Source organism: Neovison vison, chromosome 13 (assembly GCF_020171115.1).
Source record: "Neovison vison isolate M4711 chromosome 13, ASM_NN_V1, whole genome shotgun sequence".
Lineage (NCBI taxonomy): Eukaryota > Metazoa > Chordata > Mammalia > Carnivora > Mustelidae > Neogale > Neogale vison.
In genome coordinates, this window is record NC_058103.1 from 150858035 (window position 1) to 150871246 (window position 13212).

The 13212-nt window shown below is 65.2% G+C and overlaps 1 protein-coding gene across 5 annotated transcripts in view; it reads right to left on the reverse strand.

Annotated features, from left to right (window-relative positions):
- ARNT2 (aryl hydrocarbon receptor nuclear translocator 2) overlaps positions 1-13212 on the reverse strand; it is a 142176-nt gene that overhangs the window by 21143 nt on the left and 107821 nt on the right. For all 5 annotated transcript variants that reach the window (XM_044232102.1, XM_044232101.1, XM_044232103.1 and 2 more), the window contains exons 11-12: positions 12453-12527; positions 7144-7295 (exon numbers count right to left, since the gene is read on the reverse strand). In XM_044232102.1, the coding sequence (XP_044088037.1) occupies positions 7144-7295; positions 12453-12527 (227 nt within the window). The remainder of the gene's footprint in view (positions 1-7143; positions 7296-12452; positions 12528-13212) is intronic.

Consider the following 13212-nt stretch of genomic DNA (forward strand, 5'->3'; position numbering starts at 1 on the left):
CTGGGACTATGGCCTCGGACAGCACGTGGCCCACGTGGCGAAAAAAATTTGGAGAATGTCTCTTCCGTGTTCGCGTCAACTGGCCAGACTTCCTCATCCGTTGTCGCCGTGTGTTTCGAAGCCAGAGCGATCTGCGTGGTCCCTTCTGAACACCCGCGAGGTGCGGGTCGTCTCCCCCACGCCCGCCCCGCGCTCTGAGCCTGGAGGCAGGGGAGGAACCCCTCAAAGATGCCATCCCCTCTGCTGGGGGCCGGAGGCACAGGGGCTGTGGGGAAGGGCAAGTCTGCCAGCGAGCCCAGAAGCCAAATGCAGGGAGGGCAGGAGCCAGCGGGGGAGCGTCCCCGCAGAGGGGGTCCTGTGGGGGGGCCTGCTCTGGAGGAGGCCATGTGGTCTGGCCAAGGGGAGCTGCCGACTGCAGCAGGCCAGCAGGAAGGACACCTCCGTCCTCTGCACACTTACCCCGGGCCCCTGCTGTCAAGGCAACTCTCGCTGGGCTCACACAGGGAGCCCCGAGCCCTCCCCGAGGACGTCTGCCGAACTCCCTTCACAACAGAGCGCACGGAGGCCTGGAGAAGTGGGGTGCACAGAGAAGCCCCCGTGCTCTGAAGAGGGTTTGGGGCAGTGGCCACCTCATGGCATGGAGGACACCCCCCCGGGGGAGGCAGCCGCAGGGGAGCCACTGTGCTGGCCGGCGAGGAGACTGGTGGGACATGCGGCCAGCCGGGAGCCCGGCCTCAGCGGCAGCTGTGTTCCTCCTGCCCTGGGACAGGGGAGCCCCCGACTCTCACCCCGCTGCCCCCAGCCAGTCCCTCCAGTGGCCGGAGAGCTGGAGGCCCGAGGAGAAGGGGCGCACACCATCCCCTCCACAAAAGTTAAGGGCAGCTTGCGGACATCCAGGTGCCCCGAGGCTGTGGGAGGTGTAGACGGAGCACACTAGGCCGTGTAGGTCCAGGGGCGGTTGTCCGGATGGCTGACCACTTCCGCTCCCCGAGCAGAGCAAGAGCCGGTCCACAGCCCCCACCCGAGACAAGGCCAGTCTCGGCTTCCCTCCTCTGCTGGGGACTCACTGCGTCCCGCGGCGGCCGCTCCCTCCTTCGCGGAGCTGGTCGTGAAAATCTGTGCCACAAACGGCCCGAGTCCACCTCCTGCCACTCCCACCACCGAGAAACACAACCTAAGCGGAATTCTGTCCCTGAACTCTTCTCCGGTGGCCAGAGAGAGGGACAGTGTGGACACCACTCACCCCCGCACTGCACCCTTCACGTGTGGCCCCCCTGGGAAGACCTCTCAGAAGACGACCTCGCTGGAGGACCCCTGACCAGTGTATTTAGATCCAGCCCGGGTGGGCTGCCTGTCCCGGGAAGCCACTGAAACGGCCACAGCAGGCTCTGGGTTAGACCCAGAGGAGAGGATGGGACGTGCAGACCCACGTGGTAGGGGTCCTCAGGACGTGGACAGGGTCTGGGAGGACAGCGGGCAGGACATGTGCTGTGGCCCGTGCGGGGAGAACAGGCGGCTTGTCTCCCACCCTGGGGGCGAGAGCCCAGGGGAAAGGTGAGCCAGAAAACACGGCGCGTTCCCCCAGGCCGTCTGCACCCACACCCGCAACGCCTGGAAACAGGGGCACTGAAAAGAATTTTTAATTGCTATTTCAAAGAATTTTAAAAGAATATAACGATCTGTAGAAAAATCATAACTTTCTTTCTTTCCTTATTCTTACTCCAGGGTTTCACTAATTTGGTTACACACGGGGCCCCTGAAGCCTGAGCGCAGAGCTCAGGGCTGGCCCCGGCCTCGCCGTCCTCCGTCCGCAGCCTGCCCATTTCACGGATGCAGAACGGGGGCTCAGAGTCCCGAACACGTGCCCGGGACAGTGCACACAGCACTCAGACCCGTCTACGGACCCACACTCCGTCCCACGACGTAACAAGGACCATCACCCCACCTCTTCCATTCCAGAGCGGCAGAAGGGAGGGCAGAGCTGTGCTCTGGGGCTTCTGTGGGACCAGACAGGGAATGCCTCTCTCCTCCGTCTCTCTCCTCCTTCACAACTTTCCCAGAGCCCAGGCTTCAGCCCACCTGTGCTTGTCCAAGGAACACCGGCCGCTCCCGCTTGTGGCTGAGCCCATGTCCCACCAGGGCACAGACTATCAGGGAATGGGCAAGACCACGGAGTGGGGCTGTGTGCCGGGCGCCCCCTGTAGGTCTGAGCTGCAGGGAGGAAGAGCCCGCACTTCCACTGTGTGCGAGGGCACCAGCAAGGGCCACAGGCACGCGGGTGGGAGCTTGCTCTCTGCTCTGTCACCTTCTGAGCTTGAGAAAGCTCCTTCCAGGGGGAGGTAGGAACCAGGGTCTCTGGCGTGGCCAGCAGGTCCCCAGGGGTCTGACCGCGCCCCTGTGGTCCGGACACAGCCGCCCCATCCGGCTGACTTTGGTCTCGGTGCCCGTAGTGGCACACCCACGGAGGAAATGCTGACTCGCAGGCGCCCGTCCTGGGAAGAAGTCTGATGGGCTTCCTTGGACATTTCAGGGCAATGGAATAAAAATAAACTTTGGTAGGTCTGCAAATTCCAGGGGGGCGGGGAAGGATGTGGCTGCTTCGGGCTCCACCAACAGCACATGCACGGGACCCCGCTGCCCACCTCCCCATCTGCTGGGGACGAGAGCTGAGGATCCCACACCAGGACGTCAGGCCGGGGCTTTCTGTCAGCGCGGCCTCCCTGCGGCAGAGGTGTCGGGGGCTGGCCGAGGCGGCTGGGACGGCCGACGCTCCCCGGGACAAAGGGTCTTCCTCAGCCTGAGCAAGAGCATGACCCGCCACCACGGTGTCAGACGCAGCAGAGACCGCAGCTCTGGGAGAACCGGGATCTGGCGAGGAGCCCTGGGGCTCCTGAGCCCGACCGACCGGAGTGAGGCTTACCGTGCCCGCCGCGGACTGAGCGCCGTCTGCACGCCCACCGGCAGGACCCCGAGTGCCCGTCCTGGGGTTTGGAGTTGATTCTACGGGGGAGTGGCAGGAGCGTGTGAAGGCGACAGCTCCTGGGGCCACATGAGCTGCTCCGTGTGGGCTGGACGGAAGGCAGGGCGAGCTGGTCAGGAAGGGGACGGAGGATGCCCTGACACAGGGCGGAGGTCTCTGCGGGGCACGGGGGAAGAGGCAGGGGAGGGGGAGATGGCCCAGAGAGGCTCCCAGACAGAAGCCGTGGGGCCCCGTTCTCTGCCAGGTCGTCTGCCGCAGGTGCCTGGGAGGCTGGGACGGGGGACAAGTCCGAGGCTGGGGCCTGGTGGCCGGGAGCGCGGGCCCGTCCCTGGCTAAGGTCTGCGGAGATGAGGAAGGTCACCCGCTCTCACAGCCCACTCCAGGCTGCAGGGTCCTGCCGTCCCGGGGGGCGGGTGTTGCTGGACTGGGTGGGCCCCACTGAGCACGTGCGGACAGACGGCTGGCGGGGGGCGAGGGACGCCACACGACCGGATGTAGTGGGGGCCTGAGGAAGCGCGCAGACCAGCAGAGAGCATCCGTGGTCACGAAGACCGACGGTGGCCTTGGAACAAGGCCGTCAGGACCTGCCAAGGGGCTTCACGAGCCCCTGAAGACGAGCCAGCACCGGCACTGGCCCGCCGCTAGCTCGTGCGTGTGCAGAAGCCCCGGCCCCCGCTAGAGCCCACGCTGTGTCCCCACAAGACAGACTCGGCCCCGAGCACACGCACCGCCCGGACACGGGTGCTGTGAGCACACGAGACCCCGGGCTGTGCCTCCTGGCCTTCTCCCTCCAACGCCACGGGAGCCGGCGCACGGCACGGAGACCTTCCCCTCGGCAGCCTCGCACGTGGGCTAAGACGGCACACTCCGTTCTCCAGGCGGCTCCTTCCACACACTCCTGCCCGAAGGCGGCACGCCTTTCTGGCCCTGAGCATGAGCACAGACGGACCTTCCTGGGGCAGCGAGTCCGCCTGCTGCAGGCCGAGCCCAGACAACGCATGCAGTGGGCCGCGGGCTCGCCTCCTGGTCGTCACTGCCCTCTGCTGCCCACAGCGGACATCTCCCGCCACTGCCACCGGGAAAAGGTCGCCGTCAGGTCTGAGGGGGCGTTCTCATCTCCTCCAACCCCACGGAGCTGCCCGGAGCAGCTGTCCTGTGACACGGGATACAGCCCGTTGGCCCCGGGCCCCTGCCTCAGAGCTCACAGCAGAGCCTCTGCGGTCCCTGAGGAGGATGGTCCCGCCTGTCCTTCTGGGCCCTGGGGCATCACTACCCACGGGAAGGTGGAATCGGAGGCTGTGGCGGACGTGCTCCCTCTCTGGGCCTGCGTCCTCACCACGTGCCTCTGTCCAGGGAACACGGCCCCTCCCTGGTGGTGGGCGCCCCACGCGTCCTAGAACCTGCCCAGGGCCCGTGTCCTCCTGTGGGACTCTGGGAGCACCCGTTGCCAAGAGTAGCCAGCCCAGATGGCTGACGCCCATACAAACATGGGCCTCAGTGAGGAAAGGTGGAAAGTAGAACAGAAATAAAAACCCAGGAACGGGGGCTTCACCCGCCCTCTGACCCAAACCAAGAGGTCTCGCCAGATGCCTGGCTAGGATCGGGTCTGAACCCCACGGGGCCCAGACGTGCTGCAGAGCTGACTCGTGCCCGGGGCCAGCCTTGGGTCTGAGAGCAGGGTGAGGGCTGTCCCCACGATGCCGTGAGACTCATCACCTGGGGGAGACACCCCTCGGCCCCCCACAAGCCAGGTAGCAGGCACCCGGCAGCACACAGGTGTGGGGGGACGTGAGGCAGCAGGGTGGCGGGTGACGAGGCTGCATCAGAGACCAGGCGGCTCCCCCCGACCCCCCCAGCCAGTAAGCTGACATGAGAATGAAGGTTCTAGAACTGCGTACTAGACAGGCTTGCCTGTCTGCACGACCAACAGTGGCAGCAGAGGGACCAGGACAGAACGCACCAGTGACAACGTGAGCAGACACTGACCGAGCCAAGCTGGCATCCTCCCTCCAGGGCTCCCACCGCCCCCACCGGCTGCCCCCAGGCCGGGAGCACACGGTCACCTCAGCCATGAGACCCTGCGGGGAGATGGGCCCGGGGTTGCAGCTGCCTCTCCACTCTCTCAGCAAGGACCCTCCTCCCCACATGGAGAAGGCTGGGAGTGACAGACCCTGGTCATACGGAGTTTACCACGCAGCTGCGAGACCCTCTCGGACACGGGGGAAACAGCCGGATCTGTGGCTGCCGTGCACACCCGCTCTTCCTACAGCCCGGAACGGCGCGGCTGGGAGACGGAGAAGAGCCACGGTGCCAGGCAGGCCGAGGCAGGGGGAGCAGAGGGACACGAGGGGGTCGCGCGGTTGGGGGAATAACCAGTGATGATCTGCCCGATCGCTACGGCCACTGGGAAAGCGAGTGAGCAGAGTTGGGGGCCAAGGCCAGGCTGTGAGGGGGACAAAGGGATGGGGCCCCGACAGAGGGCTGGCAGAGAAAGACTGGAGGGCCAGGGAGACCCGGAGCTCCCCGTTCGGGAAGCCGGAGACGGTGCCGAGTCTCGGGAGGAGCCCGTGGCAGGGCCTGAAGAGGGGCTTGGCCCACAGGAGAGGGAGGATGTGCTGGGAGAGCCCGATCGGCTCCAGGGACCCTCATTCCTGCCACCAGGAGGAGGCAGGACCATCTGCGCGGAGCCTGAAGAAGCAAGTACACCTCCAGAGCCCACAGCGGGTGGGGGCGGCCCGGAAGGGGCGAACCGGGACACGCTGGCAGGCGCCACTCCACGCACCGACACGGTTCTGGTCAGCCGCGGCCGGCCCCACACGCCAGGCCCAGCCCTGGGCCTGCGATCCCCCCCACGGCTTCACACGCACCGTCTACAGGCAGGACCCGGGCTCAAGGCTGTTCTCCCCACTTTCCAGACAAGGCACCTGAGCCTTGGACGACACAGTGACCCATCCAGCGGGGGCCGGCATCCAAACCCAGGTCAGCCGTGCCGAGGAACCTCGCATGAGTGGACCGGGCTGTCCAGCTCGGGGCCTTGTGGGCCAGGAGCAGGGCTGAGGCTGAGACACAGGGTGGGACTGCCCGGGGAGGAGGCCAGAGCAGGGGCACCCTGAGGGGGACGCCCCAATCCAGGCAGCTGAGAGACTCAATGGGGCCAGAGCCCTGAGCAGGCCGGCAGGTTGTGGTCGCCAACCAGGCACCATCACCAGGACGGCTGTCGGGAGAGGAGGGGAGATGGCAGGGGTGGCGTCCGTCAGAGTTGGGCCTGGGAGGACACAGGACAGCAGTGTCACTGACCCACGTGGCCACCGAGGAACAGTTTGACGGCAGCTCCTCTCACGCCCCGGCACATGGGGGGCCCCGACACCAGCTCACGTAGCCTTGGACGTCGCTTTGCCTTTGATCATGCTGGTTCTTTGCCCTGCGTCCCTCGACAACAAATCACGGGAGGAAGCGTGACCTGCCTGTAGCTGGGAGCCCGATCTCCAGCCCCACGGCAGCCCCACGGCAGCCCCACAGCAGCGCTGCCACACCCCTTTGCACAGACAGGACAGTGAGCTCTGAGAAGCCACATGACACACAACTCCGGGTCACAGGAAGCACGGTCGAGCCTGGAGCCCGGGCTCTGGGCGAACATGCCGGCACACGGGGGGAGCGGTGAGCTGGCACCACGGGGCCTGGAGCCGGAGGAACGTGTGGATGACTGAGCAGCGGGGGGCCCGTGTGTCCCTACGCTGCCACCCCCCAGACTCTGGGGCTGCCGCAGCCCCGGCCTCGCTCCCCGGCCCTGCTTCCATAAGGCCAAGAAATCAGGCCCTCTCAGCAGGGATGCCTGTAGCCGGAGGGCACCTGGCTCGGCCATGCCGGGCTCTGCATGCCGGGGGCACAGCGAGGCCCAGCAAGCAGGACACCTGCCTCGAGGCTGGGGGGTGGGGCAGCCATGGGGGCCGTCCCTCGGGCTTGGGAAGCAGGGGCAGGAGCGTGGCAGGGCAAGGGAGGGGAAGCCGTGACGCGGCCCACAGCCCCCCTCAGCCCCAGGCCTGCTCCTCAGGTCCCGCGGGGGCCACCGGCTGTGGGGGCGCCGGAGCCCATGTGGAGAGAGAGCTCCAGGGCGGACTCGGGAAAGGTGCCCAGACCTGGCCGGGGGCACGGCAAGCACGTACTTGACGTTGGTGTTGGTGCAGATGACGTACTCCATCTCGTCGGAGTAGGGGTTCTGGAACGTGAAGCTGCTGGTGCGAATCAGCATCCACTCGCGCGTCTTGGTGCGCAGCCGGTACATGACCGACAGCACCTGGCCCTTGAGCTTCACCACCTGCGGAGACACCGGTGGGAGGGGGTCAGTGCCCGGCGGCGGGGACGCCCCTGGGGGCTCAGAATGGGCGCGCGGTGGGGCCGGCAGGACAGGGGCGGGGAACGGGCGCCGCTGGGGCGCTCCTCCATCTCTGCAGCCCGCCCTCTGCCACAGGCTCAGCGACACCCGCCTTGTACCCGGACCCCTCAGCTTTTTCAAATGGTTCATGACGCTCTATCCGCTGAGTGCCCCCCCTCTCCGCCCGGGCAGCTAGGCTGCTCTGGTCTGATACCAGCAGCGCCCACTCCTCCGCTGCCCACGTTAGGTGCGTGGTTACATTGTATCGGGGCTCTTGCTGCTTCCTCCCTCACGTGCATAAGCCCGAGTCTATGCCACAGCAGGGCTTCCAACCTGCTTCCCAACGTCCACCCTCACCGGGGTGTGACTGTTTACCAAGGTTTAATACCAAGTCCTAGAGAAAGTAAGTAAGCTGCCCGAGATCAGACAACGCTGCTGGGGAAGCTGGGAAGGAACCAAGGTCTTGCTTCCAAACTGCAGTGTGTTTTGCCTGCCCTTGTTCTCCCCGCAGACACACACGATCCAGGCACAAGAAGATGCCGAGCTATGGGTGTGCACGCCCAGGGGCCGCCGGGGTGTGCACGGAGCACCCAAGGGGCAGAAGCTCTCCAGGCTGCAGCAGAAACAGGAGCGAGCGTCTACGAATGACGGGCGGGTGGGCGGGGGCTTGGGTGTGAGCAGAGTCCCAGGACAAAGCAAGGCGGCGGGGCTCTCCTCTCCACAGGCCTGTGTTCTCCAGATCCTGGGGTTGCTCAGGACAGAGAAGGCTCTGGGCTTGGGGCACCTGGGCTGACTGACCATGAGTCCAAAGTGTGATCGGAGATAAGAACAGGGCCCTGGCCCCAGGGTCAGGGAGGGCCCATCTCTACTCCTTAAGTCCCTGACTTGTAGTTTATTTCCTGCTGAATATCTGTGGACAGCCTAGGGACAGGGACGGGGAGAGACCTCTTGGTCACCTGAGTCCTGTCCCCTCCCTCCGCCCTCAGCCCCAAGCTTGGCATGAAAGGGGGCCCATGGAGCTCCGTTTCTGAATTCTCGACGGGGCTTCTGGCCCCATGAGCGGGGCTGACACAGCCTGGGCGCCCACCCTCTTTCGGCAGCGCCCCTGGGGAAGCCGGACGGAATGAAACCTGGAGCTTAGACTCCCTGGCGGAGAGCCTGAGTGATAAGGAAACCAGACCAGCGCCCAGAGGGACGCACACCCACGCTGGGTGAGGTGAGGCCCGGAGGCGAGGCGCAGTGGCCACGCCTGGCGGCAGGGGTGCGGTCGCAGCAGGAAGCTGGCTCTTTCCTCCCAGGGCGGTCGCTCCAGGCCACATGCCCCTGAGGTCACCATTTCTGAGGGGGTCCCGTGGGATAAGACACAGGGAAAACCAGTGTTCACCTTGCTCCTTCTGAGACCTGTGTCCTTGGGCTCCCTGAAGATGCCACACACAAGTGTCTGTCCTCACGGGACACTTGAGACCGTGGGGACCCTTAGCTTCCAAGCGGCAGACACTTGCCAAGGCGCCGTCTGTGCACGAAGCTGGGCCCTCGGGCGGGAGGGAGCAGCGGGAGGGAGCAGCGGCTCCGCACCCTCCCAGGGCCCGGTTCCGGCTCAGTGTGTGACCCAAGTCACCTCGTGTGGGCCTCCCTAGGGCACTGTGCGCGTCCGGCATCTGAGCCCTGATGGAGTTAAATGTGCCACCAAGGTCTCCTGACCAAGCCGTGCCCGAGGCAGGGCCGGGATCTGGATCGCCGGACCCCACGGCCCACCGTCTCCAGGAGCACCTTTGGCCGAAGAGGAGCCCAGACACAGCAGGCCGAGCCCCAGCTCAGAGCCACACCATCAACAGGACACCGCAGGGTCCGGAAAGGGTTCCTCACGGAGGGGGCAGAAGTCCCCAAGGGCTCGAGGTGGGGACGTGGTCGGCGAGTGAGGCACCCTGGCAGGAGGCACACACTCTGTGCGTGGGAGCCTGGGGTGTGCAGAGGCCGGAGGCTCGGGAGGGGCGGGGCCACACTCGGGTCCCTCCATCGTGCCCTTCAGGAGCCCGTGCCCTCCATGGTGCCCTCCTGGGTCTGGGTCTGGCTGGGTCCCACCCTTCCACGCGGCTGCCAAAAGAAATGTAAGCCGGCGAGGGTCCGAGAGTGAGCCAAGGGCAGACTCTTGTCCCCCGCCCGGGCTCAGGCCACCCCACCCAACCCAAATTCCTCAGGAACTTGACGGCACTCTGAGGGTCTCACGTCCGGGCCACGCAAATGCTCTGGTTTCAATCCAGAGAGTTCCAAGGCTGACTCCGGGCTGACACAGCTCCCTCGGCGCTTCTGCAAAAACAAGCCACTTCCCTCTATCAACATTCGTTCCCCAGTGGCTGGGGCCCAAAGAACACACACGAGGGGCCGAGGCTGGTGCTCCAGGATGTCTCTGTGGCCGCCTGGCCCCCGCCCGCTGAGCGCTGTGACCACGGGGCCCCCGGCTCTCAGGCGCGGCTCCGGCTCCGGCTCCGTGTCCCGCCTGCCGTGGGCTGGCCGCGCCCTGGGGTGAGAGGTCTGTGAGCTGGTGCCGCGGGATCGGGGGTAATGTTCCTCCTGTTTCTGTCCAGAACCACCCAGCTTCTGCTGGCGTCGCCGTGCGGTCCGACGGAGAGGCCTGTGTGCACGGCGACAGGAGAACACGCTAGAAGCGGGCAGCTCCGGCCCTCGCTCTGTTAATGTCCTGCTGAGGGTTTTGGGGCCGGCGACCGAAACGCTCTGCGTCCCACCGTCCACCGTGAAGAGTGGGGCTGATGACGGATGGTGAGTGCGGAGGACCACCTGAGATCGCGTGGACCAGGGATCTGCCTGCTCGCTGGCCGCGGAGGGACGCTCATTGCTGCCAGAGCTTCGTTCCCACAGACCCAGAAGAGGGAAGCCGACCCAGGCCACCACGTAGTAAAATCTCCATGCACTGGCAAAGATGAGGCATGAAGGACGCACTCTGGCCGTGCTTCATGTTTGTCTGTTCACACTGTTCCAGAATGAAAGTCGCCGTCCACTTAGACTGCGTTGTCCCGGGCCGCTCACCCACGAGCACATGCGGTGGTGGGCACCAGACGTGGGACCTGTCCGCAGGGAGCTGACGTGTCAGTAGACAGGGTGGGGGGAAGGGAAGTCGGCGGAGAAACAATTACCAGCTGGAACCGTTCTGTAGGGCAAACAGGAGCCTGAGAAGGTGGGTGGGGGCTGTCTTCACTAGCAGGGCCATTGACGGCAGCTCTGAGAGGACTGGAGTTAAAATCTGATCAATAAGAAGACATCGGTCCTGGGAAGAGTGAGGGGACTGCATTCTAGTCCAGAGGAACATGTGCAAAGGGCCTGAGGTGGGAAATAGCATGAAGTGCTCAAGGCCCCAGAAGACCCACGTGACCATGAGCCATGAACGAGTGTGGGTAACACACGTGCGGCAAGGGTCACCCTGGGCTGGCTGCAGTGGTACGAAGCTTAGATCAGATTCCAGGGGCACCGGGAAGCCATGGGCACGTTTACGCAAAGATGTGGCAGAGCTGAATTTGTGTCTCTCAAATCACGTGGGGTGGGCAGGAGCCAAGTAGGGAGCCCGGCAAGGACACCGCCGCACTGCTGAAGATGAGAAGGGGGTGGCCTGGTCAAGGTTGGTGGGAAGGAGCACAGGGAGAAGGGGCCGGCGGCACATGCCTTTTAGGGGGAAGAGGACGTGAGGGCTGCACGGGGGCAGCGCGACCAGAGGAGGGGGGCCAACTGTGTCTCAGCTCTGGGCCTGCGGAAGTAGGGGGTACGGGGGGCACGAGGGGGACATGGACGGGACGGGCAAGCCTCTGGAGGCCGCGGTGCTCTGAGCAGGTGTGGCAGGAGCGGAATGTCAGTGACCATCTGTGCTATCCCCGGATAAAGTCGCGAGGGAGACACTGTAGGAAAAGGGGAGAGAAGGCAGGCAAGGACCGAGCCCAAGCGGCAGGCGGGGGGCTCCGAGACCACCCGACACGGGGCGTGAACGGAGCAGCAGACGTCGAGGGGAGCTGGCCAGAGGGCCTGTCCCATCAGGCGACTGAGAGACTATCAGCCCCTCCTGGAGCGGATCTCCAAGGCCCGCATCCTATAACAGAGCCCAGTCCTCTCTTTCCTGGGGCTCCTGTGAGCCCCCCAAGGTCTCAGAGGAGGAACTCGTTCTCTGCCGTCACGGCTGAGCCTGGGCCCAGGAGGCGACAGGCCCTCAGACTCCCGGTCCTCACGCGCCCACCGTGTGGTCTTAGGCCCTCCTACGTCCCCGAGGCTCTGCTTTCTCCCCTGAGACATAACGGCAACGCTCCCCCCCACCCCCAGGACAAGCCGCGGGATGCACAGAGGTGTCTGTGGGGCGCAAGCACAACACAGAGCACGTGCTCAGCGCCGGGCATCACGGTGCAGACGGGGTGACACTCAACACTCAGCGACAGGCGGCCTCCCTCCCAGTCCCCCTTCGCTGCCGCGCCGAGTGCCACCGAGCCTACAGTGGTCACCTCAGGCTGCGCCCCCACCTGTCCTCTCCTCCGTGGACCGTCCACAGCTTCCCACGGCACCTCTGTTCCCGGGGTTCCCACACCTACTCCCCATGTACCCGCGCTGTCTCTCAGACCCACTGCTCAGCTCACGGTCCTTGGCGGAGCCTCCCAGAAATGACGGGGGGAGAACGTCCACCCCTCCGGGGGGCTCAACAGCCTCTACCGTGGGTCCCCCCACGACCGGTGGCAAGTGTCACTCCAGACCAAGGGGCTACATGCAACTCCTCAATAGACCACATTCTTCTGCCTCTCTGGGTGCCGGCCACCCATCTGGAATGCTCTGTCGGGGGTGGGCTCCTCCTGTCCCCAGTTCCCTCCCCTGGGAGACCCTCCCTGCTTCCCATCATCTGACCTCCCTGACACCCCTGACCTCCCCATCATCTGCCCTTTGGACACAGGCACAGCTTCCCAGTGGGTACCCCCTCCCCCTCAACTGGGAGTCCTGGCAGCCAGGCCCCTGACCGATGCCTCGGGTAGCCCCCTGCAGCCTGCCTGGCGTGTTCCCCCGGTCACCTGCCCGGGCCCCCGGTGCCGCAGTAGCCGTCGGCAAGCGCAGCGGTACCTGCTGAAAGCTCTCGCGCAGGTGGCTCTGGTCCTCGGAGTGGCAGAATTCCAGAATGTCCTTCCCTAGAAGATCCTGAAGAAAGAGACAAGCCGTGAGACCCCGTGATTCCCGTGGCGGATGCATTGCCATCGGACGGCCGCGTCCTTGGACCCCCTTCGCCCCACGTCCCTCGGTCCCCCAGCGTGCAGGATGTCCCTGGGGCGGTGAGGGCCCGGCTTCGATGCCCGCCTGCCATCCTGGGCGCTCCCGCCCACTCCGATCTCGCCAGGGCCCTGGACCCGCACCGTCAGAGGGTGATTTCGTTTCCGTTTGCCTTCGAGAGACAAACCGCAACAAACATACTATAATAAACACAAGAAGAAAGCAAACAGTAGCATGAGGACAGACAGGCCTGCAGTGCTGAAATGCGGCCACGGACGCGCTCGGGGCCGGACAGGAGCTGGGACCCCACGGTAACCGCACGGACCGTCACAGGAGCTGGGACCCCACGGTAACCGCACTGACCGTCACAGGAGCTGGGACCCCAAGGTAACCGCACGGACCGTCACCCGCTTCTTACTCAGAGCACCTGGCGCGAGCCCAGGACAAAAAGCCGCCGGACTCAGATTAACCGTCGCACGGCTCCACGTGGGGGACGGGAAAGGGGTCCCGTGGATGAGTCTCAGGCAGCCAAGGAGAAAAATGACCTTGTTGGCCAGAACCCAAACCCGCGACAGCCTCCACGGGAGCGGACACGGACGTGGGCAGCAGGTCTTGT